General features: G+C 38.7%; 2 protein-coding genes across 2 annotated transcripts; both read right to left on the reverse strand.

Annotated features, from left to right (window-relative positions):
- Positions 1–138: 138 nt before the first annotated feature.
- Positions 139–6,298, reverse strand: bco1 (beta-carotene oxygenase 1). The gene is made up of 11 exons (XM_079661479.1): positions 6,165–6,298; positions 5,951–6,079; positions 5,736–5,865; positions 4,876–5,023; positions 4,641–4,791; positions 3,963–4,192; positions 3,297–3,548; positions 3,107–3,212; positions 2,915–3,009; positions 768–879; positions 139–633 (listed from the first exon to the last, which is right to left on the reverse strand). Exons 1-11 carry the CDS (start codon positions 6,226–6,228, stop codon positions 479–481), a joined length of 1,572 nt encoding a protein of 523 aa, XP_079517605.1. The 5' UTR covers positions 6,229–6,298; the 3' UTR covers positions 139–478.
- A 4,535-nt stretch (positions 6,299–10,833) lies between these two features.
- Positions 10,834–24,632, reverse strand: tlcd4a (TLC domain containing 4a). The gene is made up of 7 exons (XM_079661750.1): positions 24,302–24,632; positions 20,469–20,638; positions 19,532–19,621; positions 18,387–18,445; positions 18,036–18,130; positions 14,173–14,246; positions 10,834–13,906 (listed from the first exon to the last, which is right to left on the reverse strand). Exons 2-7 carry the CDS (start codon positions 20,621–20,623, stop codon positions 13,588–13,590), a joined length of 792 nt encoding a protein of 263 aa, XP_079517876.1. The 5' UTR covers positions 20,624–20,638; positions 24,302–24,632; the 3' UTR covers positions 10,834–13,587.
- Positions 24,633–25,138: the final 506 nt, after the last annotated feature.

Here is a 25,138-nt window from a genome sequence, read left to right on the forward strand (position 1 = left end):
AAGCTGATTGTGAATCTATTTTCTCAGGGGCTTTGCAAACACATGATAACATGAACAGACCAAGATAACCTGTGATTTCTCTCTTTCACCATGTGTCTGTAAACCTAGGAGTGTAACTGTAGAATGAAAGCACATCTCTTAACTTGTAGAACAGAGCCTTTTTTATTAAAAAACGATGAGCAATAGTACAATGATTGTCAAAGCAGTGCAATAGAGTAATATGGACTACATAATAAACAGTGATAGGGCCTATGTACAAGCTTAAATGGCATTTTGATTGACACACTATTAGGAAATTCACACCTTTTAAAACAAACATACCAATAGGAACTTTGTTTTGATACAACCCCTATAATCTTACATAGATGAGTTAGTCCATGAAAGCATCTTCGTCAAGCTTTTGTCTGGAAGCATTATTCATCAGAGTGAGTTTCAGTGTTCAAACCGATCGCTGTGCCATGCAGCACAGTTCAACTGACTAATTTCCTTGCGGGATGAAAAAGCCATGCATATCCTTTGGGAGCTTAGCGTCCACGTATGCTCGAGCTACCTCTTTAAATGTTTTGCCATCCAGAAACAGGATGAAACACAACTGGCCTGGGTTGCTGTTGATGACTGAAACCAATACCACACCTGCAATTAAAAAAGGTAGAGAATACTGTTAGAATGAAAATCTAAGGAATCAAATGACGGCAGTTTTCCAAATGTACTTTTTCTTGACAAAAAAAAAAAATCATTGTAAATGCACATCACACAGTGTATATTACCATCGTCCTCTGACTCTGCATTTGGTCTGGGGATGAACACCGGCTCTGAAGGCAGGCAGTTCTCCTCGCTCCAGAGAATCCTCTCCTTGGTCTCTGTGTCAAACTTCGCAATCTACAGGAAATGGATAAGTTATGAAGAAAATCATTAAAACATGCTGTAAAAACAGTTCACGACAAATCAATACAAACCAGCACTGATAACTCCTTCAGAAAGGTTGTAAACAACAATTATTTGCAGTTTAAATCATAAAAAAACACAACCAAAAAACACAGTTCGGAGCTAGGTTGAAAGGGAAATCACAAATGTTTATAAGCGGATACTTAAAAAGCCTGTTAATGTTAATGATATTACTATTTCTTTAATCATTTAATATTCTTTTGCAAAATGACAGTCGGCCACTTCACTTAATTAAGAAAACCAGGGGCACAGGTCAGGCTTTGGGTGGGTTAGTTAAACACACTTTTTTTTAAAGGATTATTTACATTAGGAGATATTCCCTTCGTGAATCAATTTATATCATTGTGTTTTAGAAAAACACATTTGGCTCACGTCCCATCAGTTGTGCATCACTGCCTTACATCCAGCAAAGCGGTCATAAAGAGCTAATCTTTTAGACAAGCAGCATGTACTTTGCCCCAACTCCACGCCATATACGTGCAATATAGTTATTCATTTGTAAACTAGACCTTCTTAGTACTGCAAATATAAATCAATTATTTCCTAGTATCAGCTCAGCTTTCACACCTGCAGGCCTTTTGGGCTAACTGTGGGAGGAAACTGCAGCATTTGCAGGGAGAAAAAACTCCTACTATGATTAAGACTACTCCACACTTCGAGACAGGCTGGTTTGATATCAGAAACTTTCAAACCCCTGTTTCCTTAATGCAAAAATACAATAAAAATCTTATTTGGGTGATCATTGAATTGTTGCTGTGCAATGTTGTAACTAAAACACAATCGAGCATCTCTGTGAAATCATTATAGCAATGCTTGATTGAGTCGGTAAATATGCACCTTTGCTTGATTTAAAAATAATGTGTATAATCGGTCAGCACTTCTCATTCCTGATTGATGCAATCCAAAAAGAGAAGTATGAGCTATGGTCATCTGCTGAGTTTATTCATGAAAAGTCAGCAAAATGATTGTGTTTGTCAGCTTGTACTGGGGCCCAGACACTGAGCAGATATAGCATTAAGTAAGCATTAAGCATTTTTACTATCATGTTGTCCTTGCAGATTAGTCTGGATGTACGACTGGTAATTGGTTGAGCCAGATAATCTGTAGATATCCCACAACCTAGACTTCACCCAACTTTTACATTCAGCTGGCAGTGGAAGAGATCCCATTAATGTATAATGCTGTTGAAATAAGGTTTTATGATGCTGACAAGGTCGTTAAATATATAAAGACTCAATGGAAATGATTGCCTCCCTGTTTGCGTATGTAATGTTGTTATTATTTTACTAAGATCATCCTACTTCACCTCTCAAATGAGCCATACTTATTTCCCCCCCAAAAAAGAGGTTCCCTATTTTGCTATCTTTCCCTCACCATTTAAAACTGCTTTTGTTTTTCCTGATTTTTATTCCATATTACAAACGTCAGTATATTCAAAGAAAAGCCCAAACTCTCTTATGTTGTTGGTATTATGTTTCAAGTGGGAATAAACAAAGAATGTCTAATTGTCAGACACAGGATGTTTTTATTGTTCCTTCCGCTTGTTCCTCCACTAAAATGTGGAGTCAGGCGTGCGGTGACACGCAAGGGAAGCTTTGTTACTCAATACTTCAAAAGCCTCACTGAGTTTGTTCCTGCTTCTCATTGTTTCTGGTACCTTCATGTACAAGAGTATCAAATTGTAAAATATGTTTGGGTATTAGAGCCAGAGCCATAAAGTGGTTGGGTCATTGTTTTTGTCACATGAACAAGTCTCCTGATGTGCCAACTGCTAATTCTCAGTTCTGCAATTTGCTTCCTAACGCTGCAAAAATAATTCCACCAGAAATAATGTGTTTCCCAATATCCCAGCTTTTAAAATCTCAGTTTCTATGAGAGTCTGCAGGTTATGGGTCTCTCTTGGTACATAACAATTATGGGACTGTGAAAAATCCCAAAGATGGATACAAATAAAAACAAAATGTTTTACCTCTTTAGCCAGCGCCGACTCCTCCACACAGTACCCGTAGACAAACCGGTGCTTCTTGCCGTTGAAATCATAATTAATTCTTGGCAATTCAAAGCCTGATGGGAAATGTTGTATTTATATGAGCAAATGCATTTCTTTTAAAGACCAAATGAGCAATAATGACTTAATTTAGTTTTTTTTTGAGTGGTGTACCTTTGCAGAACACTTCTGCCTGGCACATTAGTTTGCCTTCCTTCTCCTTCACAGCACTGGCAGTCGTGTACTTGAGTTTCACCAGGTCCTCTCCAACTGCCACACCCTACAAACACAAGATAATCCAGGGTTGCAGGAAATCTTCTCAAAATGTCAGGATGTAGTCAATTTGATACCTTTGTTTCCGTACCTTGTCTGAGTGGACGGGAAGTACAAATCGCTTGTAGCTTGGTTTGGAGTAGCTCTCATCTTGGAACCCTTCCTTCAGCTTGCTCAGGTAGAACATGTCGTAAAGGCTGGTGTCACTGTAGGCGATCACATCGAAAATCACGTGACCGTCGTCCTCAAAAGCATTCACGTGATGGTAGACCACCATCGCTCCGGTGTAGTACTTCGTCTGGAGTAATTTGCAAGTCTTTCTGTCTATCAGATGGATGAGAGTCTGTGGAAGAAAGAAACATTTAGAAAGACAGTCACAGGTCTACTTGCCAGCAGTCTGAACCAGGAAATGTTGAGTACATAAAGTTTTATGATAGAAATGTATAGTACGGGTCCCAAGCACAAAAAACCGCCGGATGCTAACTTGCATACATTTGACAATTTGCACAGTTGGCATAAGATGCATTAATTAGCAGACAATTGCAAAAAAATTGCTTGGCCAATCTTTGGACAATTTTGGAGGAATATTGAGGATGTTGAATCCATTTGACATTTTTAGTATAAACAAAAGGCAGGGTTGAGTCCCATAAAGCTTTAAATTCAACCCAAAATCAGCTAACCGGGTACACATATACTCAACATTTCTGGGTTTCACAGGACCAAAAAGAACTATACACAGATCACAGGGACCCCTTACACTCTCGTCAGGGCAGAACTTCAGGCAGCTGGCCCAGTTGACCCCCCTCATGTACGCAGTGGCCATCTTGAGGATGTCCAGTTTAAACGGCTGCTCGATGAAGATGAAGTAGTTGTCCGTCATGCCGAAGCTGTGGTAGTAGCTGGGAGCGAGCAGGGAGCGGCAGGGGACCGTGCAGACCACCTCGGAGCTCTTCAGAGCGGGGGCCCACTTCTCTGAAGAGTTCTTGTCTGAAGTTAGGGGCAAAAGAGTCATTTGTTGCCCTGTCTGCCCTGATTTTTATTCTGCAGCACTTTGAGTTGTGTTTATTCAAATGAAACAAACAGGAAAAAAAGTATTATTATTATTAAATAACTATGAGCATGTACTTGTAGAAGAACTATGTATATGCAAAATAGAACACATAAAACAGCAGTTAAAATGACATTTGTAGTGGCAAAAAAAATATTAAAATGCAGAGGAACTGCAGACACGGAAGCCATCCTACATTTGTTTGCATGTGTGAAATGAGAATTTCAATTCAATGCAGAAACCAATAGCCCAACACATTTTACAATGGCTGTTCTTAATCTGATCCTCGTTCATTTGTATAATTGTTTCAAAGTATCCCGCAGCTGATATGGCTTATAAACACTGAGGTGTCAGGGCAAAGTAGAGCAGGCCGTGAAATTTATATACCTTTCTCTGTAACAGCAGGGACCTTGAACAGCGTGTATTTCGTCTTGCCCTTCTCTGCTATCGAGGTTCCCATGTTGTAGGCGTTACCCTCTTTGTCGTAGTGTGGATGGGACGACACCAGGTTTACAGGCAGGTACTTCAAGTAGTCCACCTGTGGAAAGAGTTTGGTAACTTATGAGCACGGAAATCAAGTCTTTGCAAGTGGGTGAACGATAATAGTGATCGTTGACGTTACCTTATCCAAAGTTTCCAGTGTCACAGGGTCAATCTTGCGGATGTAGTTGGTTTCAGAGGTGGCGTAAAAGTCATCTCCGTACTTAATGAAATTGCTTGCTCCATTGTCAGTGAAGTCGGGCACTGTGTGGTTGAGAAAGGTGATCGCCCTGGAAAATAAGGAGAAAAATGCTGAATATTAGAAAGTGGTAGAAGAAGCAGAAGACCAAATTTTCTCACACTAAAAGTCCTGTATTTTAGAAATGTGTGACTCAATTGCATCTAAACGTAAATGTAAAATCTGAAAGGGAACAGTAGGGTTTTTTTCCTAAGTGTGAATATCCTTATTTAACATATCCTTTAGGACCTCTTCTATCTTACTTTACAGCACTGTGAGGTAAGTGTATTACAGATGTTTCTAAAGGCTCTGTACCGAAATGCATGACAAATACAAAATAAGACTATTTGTTGTGATGCTACCATGAGATGGAAGAACTCAGATGTTATACTTGAGTAAAAAATTATTTATACCACATGTTACAAGTAGAAAGTCAAAACGTTAAAGTAGCCCACCATTTATTTCAGAGTAATATATACTATAACAATTAACACGTCCATCACTTCAACATTGCAGCTGGTAAAAATTGATATAAATACTGCCATTTAACTTGCTATTTTTACCAAGGGATCAATAAAGATTTTAACCTATATTACTACTAGACTAAAACTCATTGAGTCATCAAGAAAATGCAGTATAAGGTACACTATTTGCCCTGGTTTACAGAAAAACAGAAGCAGTAGAAGTGGGGTAGCCAGAAAAAGAAATAAAGTCAAAAACTAAAATTGTACTAATCGATTATTTTATTTTAAGAGGATGCTCACTTGAAAATGAAGTTCTTGCTCGGGTCTGGATAGGCCATGGTTCCCATTTCAGACACAACAATTCTGTTGGCATCCATGTTAGCTTTGTAGGTGTCCCCTCTCAGGAATTTGCTTCTGTGGGTCACTTCACCTGCAAGAGAGAGTTCAGGTATTGAGCATGCATTAAAGGAGCAACAGATAACTACTGTTGAACAAAAAATATTTTTAAGACGAACCATCTTTAATGGCAAAACTGTTCATGATAGCCATCCCATCAAACCAGTGGCTGTAGCTGGTGTCCCCCAGAGAGAAGATGCCTGGGCCATTGCGCAGCAGCGTGCCCTGCAGCCAGCTGGGAATGCATCCTGAAGGGGAGGAAACAGAAAAACAGTCAGCAATGCATTAGTAAAGTCAGTTATAGTCCTTCAACAGAGTAAAAACTCAACTTACCTTTAACTTCTGCCTTGCGGGGCTCCGGGCTCTCCTCTGCGTTAATGGAATAGTCTGTAGACATGTTGGTTGGAGGCGCAGTGCCTAAACTCTCTGCTGTCCTAATAATGAACTGCTGTCATTCCCAGTGCAAACCGCTCCTTATAAAGCGTGTCAGTGTGTGTGTCTGTGTGTGTGTGTGTGGGGGGGGGGGGGGGGGGGCGTTAACTTATCTGGACACGGATGCACTCTACCCTCTATTTTGATTTCAAAGAAATCTTTATAGCAAGCTAAGTTCGGCGAAATGATCCATATCAAAACACTTAATCAACAACAAATCATTATATGAGCCATCTACTGATTTGCCAGGTTATTATTCAAATTATTTCCCAACTTTTCACGTTTCATTTAATATGAGCCATTTTCACTGCAGAAAATAGGTTCAGCCCATGATGTAATTGTAAATGTTGTTAGTGAACATTTGGCTCGTTTTATTCTGCAATGAACGTGTTGTTTCCCCACCATAGAAATGTTTGAATTGATTCAGTTCATTTGGATGGAAGAGGAACTATTTTATGGATTGGCTAGTGATTCACTTATATACGTTTTGATTTGATTTGTTAAGAGCCAATTGAAGGGGACGCGTGTGGAGCAGTGGATAGAGCCTTGGTGTTGGGATCAGCGGGTCACAGGCTCAAACCCCACTGCACTCAGCATGTCGTTGTGTCCCTGAGACACTTCACCCCAAATTGCTCCTGTGGGTATTGCCCATGGTATTGAGTATGTAAGTCGATTTGGATAAAAGCATCTAACAAGTGACATGTGATGTAATTGAACAGTTAGTTGCATATTCCAACCAGAGGTGGGAAGTAACTAAGTATATTTACTTAAGTGCAATTTTTAGATACTTGTACTTTACTTGAGTATTTCCATTTTATGCTACTTTTTAAACCTGGAGTAAATTCACAAGCCACCCTGCAAAATACAAAGTCATTCAAACTTGCTGCACCTTCACCAGCTTTGATAACACTTCAATGCATCAATAATTATACTCAAAACATATCATATATATTATTCTGAAATGGGTCAATTTGCATAATGAGTACTTCATTTATTCAGATTCTAATACTTTACTTTTAATTGAGTAACCTTTTAATTGGACTTTTACTTGGGGGGGGGGGGGTTAACTTATCTGGACACGGATGCACTCTAGCCTCTATTTTGATTTCGAAGAAATCTTTATAGCAAGCTAAGTTCGGCGAAATGATCCATATCAAAACACGTAATCAACAAATCATTATATGAGCCATCTACTGATTTGCCAGGTTATCATTCAAATTATTTCCCAACTTTTCACGTTTCATTTAATATGAGCCATTTTCACTGCAGAAAATAGGTTCAGCCCATGATGTAATTGTAAATGTTATTAGTGAACATTTGGCTCGTTTTATTCTGCATTGAACTTGTTGTTTCCCCACCATAATTTTTTTTGAATTGATTCAGTTCATTTGGATGGAAGAGGAACTATTTTATGGATTGGCTAGTGATTCACTTATATACGTTTTGATTTGATTTGTTAAGAGCCAATTGAAGGGGAGGCGTGTGGAGCAGTGGATAGAGCCTTGGTGGTGGGGTCAGGGGGTCACAGGCTCAAACCCCACTGCACTCAGCATGTCGTTGTGTCCCTGAGACACTTAGCCCCAAATTGCTCCTGTGGGTATTGTTCATGGTATTGAGTATGTAAGTCGCTTTGGATAAAAGCATCTAACAAGTGACATGTAATGTAATTGAACAGTTAGTTGCATATTCCAACCAGAGGTGGGAAGTAACTAAGTATATTTACTTAGGTGCAATTTTTAGATACTTGTACTTTACTTGAGTATTTCCATTTTATGCTACTTTTTAAACCTGGAGTAAATTCACAAGCCACCCTGCAATATACAAAGTCATTCAAACTTGCTGCACCTTCACCAGCTTTGATAACACTTCAATGCATCAATAATTATACTAAAAACATATCATATATATTATTCTGAAATGGGTAAATTTGCATAATGAGTACTTCATTTATTTTTGATGCTAATACTTTACTTTTAATTGAGTAACCTTTTAATTGGACTTTTACTTGTAACAGTATTTCTACACTCTGGTACTTCTTCTACTTGTACTTAAGTACAAGATCTGAGTCATTCTCCCACCTCTGATTATAAGAGAGACTTAGAGATTTTATTTAGTATGTAAAATATTATTAATATATTAGTATAATATATATATATATATATATATATATATATATATATATATATATATATATATATAATATAGTATAATATTATTAATATATTAGTAACATATTTGAACTGCTTTGCTGGCTTAAATTGTTTTGGTGAATTATAATCACTAAAATATATCTTGCAGTGGGGTTAAAATCATTTACAGTTTCTGGGTTTTTTGTTTAATTACTTTTTCTTGGAAGGTTGTTTGGTGACTCAGACTCCCTGCAGTGCTGATGGAGTCAATTGCTCTATACAGTGGATGACTTGGACTTCTTGGAAAGTAGTATAATAAATCCTATCAGGATGTTAAAGTCAAAATGCTCTTCAGACTGTGGGTAAATAGCCTCAATCTCAATGACATAATTGCATTTGGCCTCAGATGACAGAATAATGGGTCCTTAGTTATCATTAGAAAATACTTTATGCTGCAATGATGATCATCACAAGATAGCACTGTTGGCACAAACAACAAAAAAGGGTGGCATCAGAAAGCAATAGTGGGAGGTTCTAAAAGCCCTTTACTCAAATTTGATTCAAATAAAGTTTGGTGTGTGTGGCTTGCGGAGGAGATTGCTCACGGGTAGATACGAGAGCCTTCAGGTGAACCTTTCCTGGAATAACTAATAAGTTGCTTTTCGGAGAGGCGGGAAAGTGTATGCATTCATTTCACAGGTACAATGATCATACACATATAATGTAAATAATAATAATACAATAAAAGTATGTGAATACACATATTTAGTGTGATCATATAATTAACTTAACAAGAAATTAGGATAAAATCAAATAAATATTAAATGATAATAAAAAAGCAAATTGTAAATTAATAGGAGATGGATAAAAAAAGCAATGTTAACATTTTAAAGTGTATTTTTAAAGTATGTATAAAGGGTTAGGCGTTGTCCTCCTGTCTATAATTCAGTTACACAATTCACCATAGAGCCCAAACAGACTCAAATGATCTTCAAAGATAAAAATAGCATGAGGTTTTTGAGCCTGAGAGATGCTTTGGGGGCAAGGGGTGTCTTTACTGCAACAGTACAAGACTAAAACATGTATATTTGGAAAAGTTTGGATTTTGTAAAGATATATGTAAAACTCTGAGTTGTATGAGATTGAGCCTGAAACTAGATGTACTATAATTCACTGAAATCAATGCAGCATTCCAGTCTGCGTTTTAGGAATAAGTTACGATCTTAGAAGACACTTGATAAATCAGATTTTTCCTCCACAATTGTCTAAAGCTTCATAAGACATTGTCAGTGTAGGTCATTTAGGTTTACAAGGAATAAGGCCCTATCAGTGCGGAGGAAGCCACATATCTGCACTTTGATCAATCTACGGAGCCAGCATCATTACTCATATAGCAGCGTAAATACACTTTCAATTATGATTGTCTGTGGATTTAGAAGTGTATTACAGCTGCTGCTTCTATTTACAACATGTATAACTGTTCTGGTGACTGTTTAAATGTTGATACATATGATTGTTTATTAACAGAATCCCTTATATGTATGTATTTCAACAATCAAATTATAAGAAAACTAACATGAGTTTGGTCCAACCTGTTCTTTTTTTTGCAAAATGAACACTATCAGAATTTAGGAGCACTTTATATTTTATGGTTTGGTGCAGGACATCTGTTATCCTACCTAAAAGGTGACGTGACACCTATGCACTCAGCGTTTCTACAATAAGTGGAATTCCACTCTCTCTTTTCAGAGAAAGAAGTGACACAACACTTAAAAGTAACACTTCAATCTTTGCTAAATAAATGCATAGCAGCACTGCCCTCTAGGTGCTCCTTACCTGTAGTGGTTAGGCATCATTGAATGTATTTGTTACATTTAGCATGATCTCATTGTTGTTACTCCCAGCTTTTAAGACATATGTGTGGCAGGGAAGGTCAACAGCTGGAAAATTACAACTATTGTCTTTACTGGAAACTTTCATAAACACCTTGAGGAAGCAGACTAGGATTTATGTGGCATTGTGTGACAAATTGACCCTTCCTTTAACAGCATGGTGCAGAATGTATAGTGTTCAGTGAATGCACCATCCTTTCCCAAGTGTCATCCATATCTTTAATTACTTTTCTGAGCATTTCGGGACACATTTCAAATATATCTAAATCATCTTTGCTTTGTAAAGTGGCAGTTTGATTATTGTCTCCAAAGTCAATGCAATACAAAGTAATTACAATACAAATAAAATATGATTTTGTATCCTCCTAAACAATGTTATAGCTGCCATTAAAAAGTCAGCCATGCACTTGTCAAAGAAAAAATACTTAATATAATATTTATTGACGATAAAAAGATTGCGTTTAGTTAAAAAGCATATTGTAAAATAAATTGAGACAATACATTTGTTTTAAGCTTCAACATGATAGCACTTCAATTAAACACATCACATCAGTTAATTTGGTATTTATTGGAAAGAACAAGTGAAAATGTAAATGACAAATATTTTCTCTTCTCCAATACATTCATAGAATGTCACTAAACACTCCGTCTACTCACATCTCTGCCCCGTACGACATTCAGAACAGAAACACCGACACCACACCGCGCTCTCTGTTACCGCAGCATCTGCTCTTGGATTAATAAATTAAAGACAATGGTACGGATACAATGCTAGATGCTCATAGTATTCATGTTTATTCGCACTGCCCAGATTGTTAAAGACTGTGCCGATTAGTATTCAAGTATTCCCTAACGACTTCTCTCTGTGCTGGATATTAAACAAAATATCTCTATGATGCTGTCATCATCATCATCATCTGTGGATTACATTATGTGACACAGTACAAGAATAACGTTTAAGTAAACATTATGTACTAAGAAAAGGAAAAAACTAAAGTTGTTTTGCAAAATGTATATCTGTTTACAGTGATCCCCATGCAATACCACATGCAGTTATAGAGGGTGCATGAAGAAGACCTTATAGACCATGCATACAGCCACAGCTGAACAGAAGTGGCATGCGGACCTGAAACCCTTTTATGATTTCCTTTAATTTACAGTGAAATATGAACACATCCTGACAGTTATCTAAGATGTGAGATAGCATATAGCCAGAGTCCATCCTGTTCCAAACAGTGCCTGTAATAAAATGGCGTAAAAGTCTTTCACACTTTTGACCAAGCCAAACCTCACTGAGCCTCATCACACTGTGAGAGGTGTGTGAGAACATAACAAACCATGGTTGGCACTGAAAATGCTCATGGATATGAAAAATAAAGTATATTGGAGAAGCAATGGCTAAAGCACTGGCACGTAATTTGAATTTAAAACAAAACAAAAGCACTAAAACAACCAGCCTTCACATGTCGCTTGGTTTTACATTTGGAGCTAATACAAAGGCCAACAGATAACTTTAGACAGGCATCAAACATGGGGAAACTGTGCTGTGGGGGTATAACAAATATTCACTGTGCAATCGAAAGTTGTTTTTAAAAAGGCAACAAAATCAAATGCTGAATAGCAAGGCCTACTCTGAAAACTAGCAACACATTTGACAGAAGCTTCTGATGTACAGCTCATAGATACATTTTCAATATAAATTCAAGTGTTGTAAATCATCTATGAAGTGCCATCTTTTAATTTGAACAAATGATACATTTGTCCTGAAAAGCCTTGTACAGATTTGTTCAGTGTTGTACGACGACTAACTGCTTTGTCGGTTGAATAACGCTTAAGAAACAACGATGGGGTGAATCCTCATAACTTTTCAATGCTCAACTGAAAACAAAACAGTAAATATTTGATCAGTTTCATGAATAACTCTGGAAGTGCACATGGTGTTTAACAGCTGGAAATCACACAGAACAGAAGCAAAATGTTATACAGAAGTATCAACAGTTAAAATACTGATTATTGTCTCTGATTTGACCAAACCACTAACATTTTAACATTCAAAATCTAGTAAAATTAATTAATTATAATCATGTACAGAATGAAGTTTGATAGCCTAGATGTGCGTCCTGTCGTGGTAAACGCATGCAGCTTGTTGTGGCTAATGTTGCATTTAAACAATTTGTGAGGATATCATAAACAGGAAGTGTGAATATTACATAAACCTAAGGTCAGACCAAACTGGAGGAGTGCCAGATCTACTGCCAACATTTCAAAGCCGTTGCTCTTTGTCTACAACACTGATTCTGAATGAGCATCCCTTTACATGCATCGCACGATGTGAAATAAATATAATGACGGCTTCCACAAACAGTGTCAACAACGTAAATGTGTGTATCCAATGTGATATTTGTTTCCAATTCCTATTAAATCATGTGGATTTAAATATCTGGTGTTGCCTTAATATTATTATTTGTATTGCTAAATGTCAGCAACACTGCAGTGAAATTCAGTTTCCCTTTTCAAGGTACTCCATACATCAGTCTCCTTGTCATTAAAACAGTATCTTTAATTGTTTAAAAACCATTTGCCTTGACCCCAGCAAGACAAAAGAAAAAACACTTTAATCCAAACCATTCAAATGCAGAAAGACTCACAATATCAAATACACCTCTTATTAGGCTGGCTTTTATTCAAACCTCTTAACCTAATGCCAGTGGGTGAGTGATTCAATGATTTCAATAACTGTTCTCCTCTGTGATTGCACTTGATATCCCATCTTGTGGGAGTCAAGTCCCAACAAAGGAGGGATGGAACAGAGGTGCTTCACCCTTTTCCTCAACAGGCCTCTAAAGATGTTTGTATGGCACTAACCATTATAGAGAATGTTTCCCATGTTCCCTTTGAATCTTTGCTTTACCATCAACATATTCCATCATTTCCACCCCAGGACTCAGGCAGCAGTAATAATAATAATAATAAAATTAAAAACCTAAATATTTTAAAGTATTTTGCTGAGCATAAAGAAAAAGTAAACTTTTTGACGATTTGTGGTAATCCATTGTCTCGGGACGAACTCCTTGTTTGGTGGAGAGGAAATTTGCAATGCTCATATTGCTAACAGGTCATTCCATGGCTTAGTGTGTTACACAGTCCATTGGTAGGCTTGCTTTCCAAAATAATTCCCTCATTACATTCGGTCCTGTAACATCACCTCGCAGGTTTGACAGTCAAAACTGCTATCCACACACTGCCAATGATGTCATTGTGTCTCTGCTGTGGAGTTCTCCCACCACTGACACCTTGTTTCCCTTAATCCGTCTTCCCATTCTCCTGAGTCGCTCCGGCTTTGCTCCTTTGTGCCGAGCGCAGTACTCTGTAGCAGCCGCGGGCGATCTTATGCATCCACATAACGTTCATGATGTCCAAGCAGATGCTGGAGCCGATCCAGGCCGCGCGGCCCCCCCAGGGCACCAGGTAGAAGGCCTCGGTGCCATACACCATGTACATACGGATGTAGTAGACCGGCATGACGGCGATGCGGACAAAGAAAAAGACTGCTGCCATGACAACACCGTTCGCCATGTTGGGCCGGGAGGACTTAGGATAACCTAGTACCTCAAAGAACCAGCTGGAACACAACACAGAGTTAGGAAACAAGATGCAAATATAAAATGATGGAAAGAGTGCTCACTATCACTTCAGCTTTAGCATGATTAACAAGGAGTTGGTATCTACAGTAATAATCAAAAGACAACATGCAAGAACCAGTAGATTAACTACATGTTATTCCTAACCATTTTTAAACCTTCTAATGAATAAAACTGCAAAACATTTGTAAATTGAGATACTAATCTTAAGAGCCATAGCCCAGGTCATTAGTAAGCAGGTACTCACCGCTGGTTAACACATGGCGTGGAAAATTCCGCAAGCAGACGGAAGTTAGCAAAATAAGGCAACATTCCTAAGCCCTGCAAGAACAAGGTAAAAACAGGAAGACAACGAAACATGAAAGGGAAAAAAAACACAAGACACCGAGTCATTTTAATCAGCAGACAGGAAGCTCACACTCCGCCTGCTCTGAAAGTCACTGTATGATATTTCAGATTTCAAGACATGCTTTTACTGTGAGGGAAACTCAAGTCCAAATACAGGCCTACTTGCCAAATCTAACAAAAGAGGCTTCTGCTTCCACGCTCACAATTATTATTTGGCTACATTTCGACTGGTCCTTAAATTTGACTTCAGAATGATTAATTCTCCTCATCTATTCAGCCCTTTGTAGCACGAGTTTCCAGACCATATTTTATGATAATCAATGTGTCTCAATATTAAATATATGAATGTTGACTTGTTTGCCTGATAATGGCCCCAACTGTCAAAAATCTAAATGGTTCATCCTTTAAAGACTATTCAAATCATGGGATCCATCCCCGAAGATCATGAAGCAACATTCATACTAATGCTAAATGGGGTTGCTTTTAGTGAGGCAATACATGGTTTTGCGTCATATAACTTGTCATGTTACCTCATATATTCAAGTGACACTGACTAATGCATCTTTATGCCGAACCATATGCCAACTACTGCCAATTGCCTTCATGTATTTTCATCGATAATGCAGCAGAACAGTGTAAAGAAAGAACCCAAAGCATGGCAGTTATTCTAATAATCAAATATCAACACAGCAAAAATATTGATACAAATAATGTACAACCATACACACACTCAGCCAGCCACTACTTGAAGGAGCAATCAGAAGCCATGCAGAGGAAAAGCAATATGTTTACAAGTCATGGCTTAGCTTATCAGGGCCTGAATCCCATGTTGTATGAGATCATCGTCAGCAGGTTTGTACTTGAACGCTGAATTTAAGAAATTCATGGCCAGAAGCAAATATGACGCCCTTGAGTGAGCCCTCTATAAGATAACCCACAAGGCTCTATTTTCCATTTCAAATCCCAATTTCACACGTTTTAAGCTGCTGCTAAAGACAGTGAAGATGATCTTACAAACAAGATGATTTCAGGACACCTCATCTTGTAAACATGGCCTTCCCTGTTTAATTAACTAAATAAAGCAGGCTAAAATGGTTTTAATATTTTGCAATCAGACACATCTGTTAACGGCTCGGCAATAAGATTGTTTTAGAAATTGAGTGCTGGGATTTGGATCTCTACTTCTTGATCATACAAATAAAAATCATAGGTCAAACTCAATGCTAAGATAAAAATCACAGCACTCAATTTCTCCCACAAACAACCTACATTGGAGGTTATTTGGCTTTCACAGCATGTACAAGGAGACTTACCGTCAGAGCTGAAACAAAAGCTGTACATTAAGACATACTTACTATGTGACACACACATCTGCATTGCACTGTTTGTAACATATGAAATGAAGTTTCCACCAAGCATTAGCATGCTAGTACCTCTAGGAACTGGTAAGTCCATACTGTGACTGGGCATCATATCTGCTCAGTGCAACACAACAGCATATAGCAGACAAGGCAGGAATAGGTCCCCATCTAGATCAAGACCTGCTCTGGATTTTCTAAATGACACACAACCCTTTTGGTAGTTTTTGCATGAACGGGGATGACACAACCCGACTCGATGTTGGAGGTTTAAAGAGGGGCTATTTATGTTAAAGTCAGCAGGACACAGAGACAGACAGACAGATATATTAGAAAGAAAAAGATGCCACAATTGAAGTAAATAAGAAGCAACAATAACAAAAACGTAACAAAAGAAAGCATGCATCTAATATTTACAGTTATAAAATTGTCTTATGGATTTAGCTACACACACAACATACAGATTATGCTGCAATTTAAAAAAATCATACGGTTATTTGAACACCGTTATGAGCAAACATTAGTGACTGATTAGTCAAGAATCGTATCATGCCAACAAGCTCATAACATTAGGCTGATTAAAGTCTTTATTTTTACAGATTTACCAAGTTAATTTGGCCTTAATTTGGCTGTGTGCCCCATAATATTCATATTGGGTAGGTATAATTTATTTGAGATAAACACACACAAAACATTAACTAATAAGACTTAGACAACTACACAAATTTGACTAGGTACAGAACTAAAATAAAATGAAAACGTTCAAGTTTTGACCACTTTTACACTGGTTTCACCATATGTTCAGTACAGTAATGTGAGGTGACAAACGCGGAGCATTCATTCTGTTGTCCCACATGAAGTTCAGATCTCGTCTGAGGAACAGTCACGAGTGACCAGTAACAGTATGGCCTACTTTGTCTCATTATCCTATCTGTTTTAGATACAGCGGCTTGTTCTGTTTCTCAAAATAAACGGCTGGATTTAAAGTTTTAATCCTATTTTTAATATAACAATGTGACACTGATTTAATCCTATTATTACTTGCACACAGAAATGTGGGAAATAAATATTCCTCATTAACAATGCAATGAAGACAGACATCCAAACCACATGGTAAAATGTGTCTCATTTAAGAAGAAAAACAAATCCGTAAAATCCAGCCAGTAGACGGGGGTACAATTTAAAATCTGGATTTAAAGGTTTATATGCAACATAAAGCTAAAATGGAATTATGTTTTCTTTCCAAGTACATCTGACAGAAGAGGCCGGAGGGGCTTTGTCAGTTTCCTCTTTAGGAAATGTCAGGAAAAGTTTAAGGAAGAAAGAAGAGGCAGAGCTAGGATTTTAACACAGAAACAGACAGGCAAAGGCCAGTTATGTAGAAAGGCAGGGAAGTAGTTGAGAGTTAAATACTGTTTGTTGGCATGCACAGTTACAATAAAAGAACCCTGCCTTTGTAGAATGCTTCAGAGCTGCCAGCATGCACACAGTGGTTACAGATTAGCATCAAGCTGCGCTAAGCTCACGCCAGATTCACACAACTTAAAAAAAGGGGGTCAGTAAAACAAAGAGAAAGCACGGAAAGTGTAAGGGAAAGGTAGGGGGGGGGGGGGGGGTCATCAGCCAGTACCATCATTGAGCATTCCATGCAAAAAATACCATCGTCATTCATTTCCATAATAATAATTATCAACAGATCCTGTTGACCTAGAGGGTTTCAGATTGAACCAAGAGTGAACAGCACTGCCCAGAAATGCTGAGTCATATCAACTATCTGCATGTTTAGACAAGAGCTAACTGTATAGAAACGGAGCATCGATAAGCAGCTTCTTAGTACTTCAAAGGAGAAAGGATCAGCAGGCTAATACCTGCAGTTAAAAAATAAATAAAGCTAATTTCATGTATATCAATCACGCTGCACCACCTATCAAAAATGGTTGACTTGCTAGCTACGACTGCTGATGATTATGAGTTACATTTCTTAGTATTCGCACCATATAAAATGTGTTTATACATGGCACTTTTGGCCACTCTTCACTTAATATTTGTATATCTTGAGAAAGCCGAGAGGAAGGGAAACAACGCCTCCTGCTGGACCGGGCTAGGTCTCACAGGTACATAAACAGCAAAGACCTGTGAAATGAAGAAGCTCAAAAAGTGGGCTTTGAACATCCATAATATGTACTCATCTGATGTGTTTGTACAATTGGTGGTGTGAGTCATCTATTAATTTGGCCTTGAACATATTCAACTAAACCAGATATGAGCAGCATGACAACACTCATAGATCTAAGTGAGTGGAGGCTATCTGAGGTGAAAGCCTGACAGGACACAGCTGCCCACTCTTGGTTGTCTCCTTCCCATCTTGCCTGCATGTTCTGCTATTGGACAATAAGGCACTCACCAGTACATAGTAGTAAGCATACAACGCTGCCAGGTGGTGAACTACAAAAAACTTGTCGCCTATCGCCTTCCAATAGTAAAATATTAGCAGCAGATCTGGAAAACAGAAGCACAGGGGAAACACAGTTAACACGTCACTGGTGTAATCCAAACGTTTGAAGACCAGACTAGGGTAAACTAACGTTTTTTATGAACGTGTTTGATTTTTAAACTTCTGTTTGGCATCTGACCCACACAATAAAGAATACACTGATTTATCGAAGCAATACGTTTACAACATCTTTTTACAATGTACATGCATCTTCTTCTACTTTCTCAAACATATCCCAGGCAAACTGAGGGTTTCTCTTACCAGATATGAGGTAGCCTGTTGTGATGGCAACATTAGTCTTCACCAGTGTAGGATCTCCCCTATTGAAAAAAAACCACATTTGGTTTGAGAAGGTTTGTGTGATTACATGTCAATGGGGCTCTAATGTGCTTTTTCTGTGAATGTAAATGGTCTGCAAAGGCTACAATCCCAAAGTTCCTATCACTATGTAACACTTGCGCTTCTATTGGCTAGCGCTCCAACACATTGTACATGATAGGCTAAGGGGCGAGACATCTCTAAGCATTTAACCAATCACAACAGAGCCGGCCAGCTGACCAATCAGAGCAGACTGGGCTCTGGTTTCAGACAGAGGGAGAAAAGAGGTGCTGCAGCACAGGCAGTATAAGAGAAATAAAGCATGGAAACATGTCACAGTAGAGACACACAATATTAAATATGAACCTGAAAATGAGCATCATATGGCCCCTTTAAAGCTCTTAATATGTGTAGGTGTTGAAAATGTCAGCAGTATGGTTTCAAAAGAACCTGAGGTAAGTAAACCTCTTCCAAACTTTCAGGGGAATTCCCATTGCTATAAATCAGAGCCAAGTATTTACCCCCTTGGTTACTGTTGCTATGGCTGTCATGTGCGACAAAATAGATGTTTGATTCAATCTTAAACCGGTTGCTCAGGTCTTGATTTGATCAGCAATGCTAGGTATGTATGTAGTATCTATGTTTTCAGGTTCTGTAAACCAGTTGTACATTCTGTTAACCCTCCTATTGTCACAGTAAGTTTGATTTAATTTAATGTTTTAAGTCTTCAACCTGCTATATAAAAACAATAAATCCATTTGATCATTTTATTTGAAGGTCTCTATAAAAAGTGTTGCATTAGTGTCTCTGGGTTAACCTGACCAGGCAGATAATATTAAAGAGTCTGCCAAACTATACAAAAATAAAGTTCTTTTGTGATAAATAAAAGTCAGTCGAGTCGAGAAAAGAAAATGAAGTACAGTACATGTACAGTATACTCGGCTAGTTTTCAACTAAGGAAGCATTCAGATGTGACATTTGGTGTTTCCATGAACCAAACTTCTTGGAACTTAATAGTCCTTGACATATTAAGTGAAACAGTATGGGAAGCAAAGGTTAAAAACATGCTATTCACAGTAAATTCTCACCAGACTGGGTCTTCATTGACGGGATCATCAAAGAACAAGATGTAGAGACAGAAGATTCCCACCAACAGCGCGTGAAACGTCGACACCGTCCTGGAATTACAACCCAGACACACAGCCATGATTATTTTGTTCTGATTTCAGAGTACAGTGAGTATTTGTCTTTGTTCAGGAATAGTGCCTTGGAGCTGCTCTGTGGTTTAGAGCGCTGAGTTCTCACAGCGAATCAACTGATTGCCTGTCGCGGCTGCACACAGATTCAGACCAATTAGACAAAGAGATTAAACACTGCTGCAAGGTCAGGCAGAGCAGCAGACTCCAGGTCAGTCACTCAGGAGGTGAGACAGTCCTACAGCAATCAATCAGAGAGCCACAGTGATAGCCACACGTCCTGTAAGACTGTTTCACTAGAATCTGTAAAGTCATGGGCCTCACCGGGAATCCATATAGCCTGGATCCATCTCCGCTAGTCACTCAATTTCTCAGAAACCATGTGACAATTTCTTTTTCACAAGTGCTCTCATGAGTAATAAAATGAATTTGAGAGAAAATGTGTGATTCATGCAAGTCACAGTCTGTCTGACTCAATACACACACTCAATATTTTTACTCAAACGTAGTTGTCATGGCTTGTATCTGCAATGTACCCATAACAGGATAGCAGTTAAACAGCTACGTGACCACAGATGACAATGAAGTGAACGCTGTGTCCCTGTCGCATCTTAATATTTTCATTGAAGAACATTTTAATAATGGCAATAGACATAACAACAGGCTTGGCCTTGCTGTCAGACTGAGATAGGATCTTGTTAAATTTTAGAGGGTGACTTGCTGCCCCGTACATCGAAAAGTGGAATTTAGAGATACTGTAAGTGTTACAGGAAATATGTAGTTTGCCTGAACAAAGACTCATGGGGATAATACGGTTTTGTCGGGTCACCTTGAGTTCCACTCCACCTTCTGCTTGTCACTGAGGCTAAGGAAGCTGGAGCTGATGCGTGAGGACACCCAGGGGCTGAGCCAGTGGAAGAGCCACTGGAAGGAGAAGAAACTGATCACCGCGATGGTGAGGATGAGCAGGCTGAATGGGTCCATGGCCACCCAACCACACTGAGGGAGAGAAGAAGGTTAAGATTAGTACTTGAAGAGGTTACCGGTTATAAATAACTTGGTATCTGGCTTGATGATTGTCTCTCTTTTAAACGTCAGGTCAATAATCTGCTTAGAAAGCTGAGGGTGAAGCTAGGTTTCTTTTTCAGAAACAAGTCCTGTTTCTCACTTGAGGAAAAGGCTAGTCTCTGTGACCTTTTGACCTGTGCTGGACTATGGTGATTTGATATATATGAATGCACCTGCCCATTACCTGATCAAGTTAGATGCCGCCTATCACAGAGCGCTGAGATTTGTTACAAATTGTAAAGCACTTACTCATCACTGTACCCTGTATGCCAGAGCAAGTCTGCCATCACTTACTGTTCGGAGACTCAGTCATTGGTACATGTTCATTTATAAAGCCATGCTGGGTAAACTACCATCTTACATCTGCTCACTGATATCACAGAGAGTCGCAAGTAGCTATTGCCTAAGATCCCAGGATGTGTTTTTATTACATGTACCAAGTGCTAGGACTGTTTTAGGCACTAAAGCTTTTATGTGTGCAGCCCCTCTAGCTTGGAACACTCTGCAAAACATTTTGAAAGCACATTTTGGTTCCCCTGCATCATTTTAAAGCACAGCTGGATGAATTGATATTTGATAGTTCTGGTACCTGTCTTTGTGAAGAAGTTTGTAAATGGAACCCCTGTCATTATGTTGTATGTGTCCTTTTTTTTCCTGTTGTATTTCTGTTACATGTGTAACCAATGTGTGGCAGGTCTCCCTTGTAAAAGAGATCGTTGATCTCAATGGGATTTTTTTACCTGGATAAATAAATGCTACAAAGAAACAATTAGAAATATAACTGGGAAATTAGACATGCTCTGTTGTTTCATTACTGAATTCAGAATTGCATCTGAAACAAAACCTATACCATTATAGGCCAACTCCAATCTTGCTAAACTCTAGAAGAAAGGCTGCCACTGGTCATAACAAATAAAAGGTATATTAAAGCTCATAGGTAAAGTTTGTTTATAATTACAATTAGAAGTCTTGAAGAAACGACTAATTAAAAGTTTTTTTGTGAGTTGATATTAATGTAACTGACTGGCTTAAATTAGCAAGTAATAATGTCTCATGATTGTAGGACCCAAATTAAATCAAATCAAAATGATAACGTGGCAGACTTTGTGACGTCAGCAAGTATTGTCTTGTAGCACAAATCATTGATTTGTATATAGAATCATGATTAGACTTGTGATTATGACTTCTAACAATAACTCTGCTCCATCAGCTTCTTTATATATTTAGCTCCTGTACAAGGATCTACAAAGTATTAAGTTGCATTTTGGCAAAGATACGCTTATGTATTACTTCCTGGAACTCTTCTCAGAGGAAGTGGAAGTCTTCAGAAAGAAGACCAAAGAATCAGGACACACTGTCACACCGTGTGCTGAAAGCAGTTAGTGTTTTCACACCACACACACCTTCTAAAACCACACACACCTTCTTCCCCAGGAAGCTCTACAGCAAAAAGCTGCAGGTCTAATACTGAATGCTGAAACGTAGCTTTCTTTCAACCTTTGGAGGATCTTTTTACGTCTCATTACAAACATGAACAAAGGTCCATACTAAATGTCCCATGTGGCGATTACGTGCTTGAGTTGTACACACCATTAGTCAGAGCATCACTAAAGCTGCTCCATTATTTGGATTGCAATAATCCCACCGTGTACAAAAGGACATTTTAAAGAAACAAAATCAAAAGCTCTACTCATTGTATTCGTCCAGTATGCGTAAATGCAAGTTATTGCTTTTGATCAAATTAAGTGTTGGATCAAATATAATATTGTGTATGTAACATTTGTGATATTGGGCTATAAATAAATAAACATTGATAATATTTACTATGCTGACATTTTTGGAAATGCTTACTGTAGCTTTTCTAAGACCACAACACATGTACCATGACCAGTGGGGTAGATATTGCCATCACATCATCAACATGAAATACATGTACATTACACAGCTGTACTGCATGCTAACAGCTATTGGAGACTTGTACCCCAGCTGTTATGTAAGAGCCTTTTAAATGGACACGGGTAATCAATGTTTTGGAAATTGTGAGTGGAATATGGTATAAAGGGTCATTAGCGAGGGGGGGGGGGGTTCAATAAAATCCATTTGATCTTGACAATTATTTGATTCTAAAACTAGGCCTTGAAGTGATAATGATGTATTAAAGAAATCTGTACATTGACCTCAAATAAGCTATAGATCTATTTCGTCATATCTATATTTAGAAAAAAAGTGATCAGCTCTGCATGCACAATGGCATGCAGCCGATAAATGTATGTCAGTGAGAGTTCCTCTGCAGCCATTGAACTGTTTTTATGAGTGTTGCCGGGAGCTGTTTTGCATATGGCCTGATTCGGCTGCGCAAGCTCTTGGTAAGAAGCCAAGTCCGTTAACTTTATAGACGTATTTACATCTCCCACGCACAGCATATATCCCAGGACAGGCAACCTAAAATAAAACACATATTTTTCCCTGGAGCTCTGGCCTTGGTTATTTTATATCAGCCTTTGTTCCTTTGCTACGCGAAATAAATGCTTGAGGACAAACAGTGTGTACCTCACTTGCCAAGAGAAAGTCATCAGGGAACTGAAAGGCCAATTCCCCAGAGTCCCTGCCTGTAATGCATCCGAAGTACTTTATTGTAGCATGCTGCAAGGCACACATACTTTTTGTTATGAGAGGAACACTTCTACAATCTATAACTGAAGATACATCTGGATAAGTAAAGCCATTCTCACAAAGTGGGGTCATTTTAGGTGCACACATGTTGTAGTTGTGCAAGTTCCCATGCAGAACTGCCAAGGGCAAATGGTTACAGAGGTCGCCTTAAGGATACAAAACAGCAGAAGATTCATGGTGAACCAAGCACCAGCAGTCTTAAACAATCTGCTTTCTAACACATTTGCCTTGTGAAGTGTTTCTTTATCAAAGATCTTATCATTTTTTTCAATCAGTGAATCAACATGAATGTCAAAATCAAGGTGGACCAGTGCTAATAAACAAACAAGGACATACACCTTCAATCAAGGCTCATGCAAGGCATCACAACAACCATTATTTTGAAAATCCCATTTCCAAAAAACAAAGAGCAGTCCTTCGGGCAGATGTATCTAGTTATAACAAGGTGGAAATAATAACTTTAGAGTATTTAACTCCAAACTAATGAGTGCTATCCAGCACCCACTGTTTTAGTGTTGTCTGATAAGGATTTAGTTTGGACCTGCTTTGAAGAAATGCCTTTACATTTTATTGGAAGTGGTGTGTATTTCCAGTGAATTGGAATTAACAGGTTTTTCCTGTAAGATTGTTTTGCAAGCTCCATATCATGCAACCAAGGTGCGCTTGCGTAAGACGGTTGGACCTGTTTTAAAGAGGAAACGATGAAACGAAAATAACCGTGTGCATCACCGGATTGCCTTTTAGAGAGGAGGATCGCTAAATAATGTTGTTATAGGGGAACTCTGGTTCTTTTACGCAAGGCATCTCATAGCACACGCACAAGGCCAATTGACGCCACAGCTACGGGAAATGTGTTGGGAAAAACAACACTGGCCTGGTGGCTGGGACCAGCCTTCTAGGAGGAGGAAATACATCACCTACCTTCTGACTTTCATTCAGATGATCTGCGCCTCACTCTCGCAGCCGGTTACGGTTCCCAGGGTCGTTTTCCGTGTATTTCGAGTCATGTCGAGTCATTTTTTGATAAACAAGAGAAGCCCGCCTCTTGCTCCACACACACACATACACACATACGCACACACGCTAACAACTTGTGGGGGACGATGCAGGGCTGGAGCTCCGCGTCGGAGGCAGCTATGCGGTGTTTACCGAGGATCCCATCCGAGGAGACGCGTGCATTAACGCGGATCCTGCAGCTCGACGCTCGATTATAGAATCCATGGGGGCGTTGCTGTGTGTGTGTGTGTGTGTGTGGGGGGGGGGGGGCACCCTCTCTCTTTCTCCTCCGGGGCTCAAATTACAGCTGAATTCTTAAAGATATACACACACATTCGCATGCACATACAAACAGCACACAGTACAGTGGTCTGCCCAAGAACAGTCACTGTGTCTATTTATAGCCGAACTGATCCAGGGGCAGACTGCAGCCCTGGGCAAGGTTTCATTGAATACTTCCTTTATTACAGCCCTTTTCTAACACGATTACATATTTTACATTACACCAAGGGTTGGTTATGTATTTTAGATTTGTTTTAAACATATGTATTCATCTAGACTAAACTACTCTTTAAATCCCAACTGCATTTAATACATCAACATAAAACACATGAATCCTATAGAATAAATGAATTAACTGTTGGTGTAATAATAAGTCAATGGCTTTTATTGCTGCTAGTTTTCCCTTGGAAAAAATAGGTAGTGTTTATTTTGGTTAGACCTGCTTACTCTTGCTGACTTTTTCAGTGTTACCTAGCAATG

This window comes from Notothenia rossii, assembly GCF_949606895.1.
Source record: "Notothenia rossii genome assembly, chromosome: 12".
Classification (NCBI taxonomy): Eukaryota; Metazoa; Chordata; class Actinopteri; order Perciformes; family Nototheniidae; genus Notothenia; species Notothenia rossii.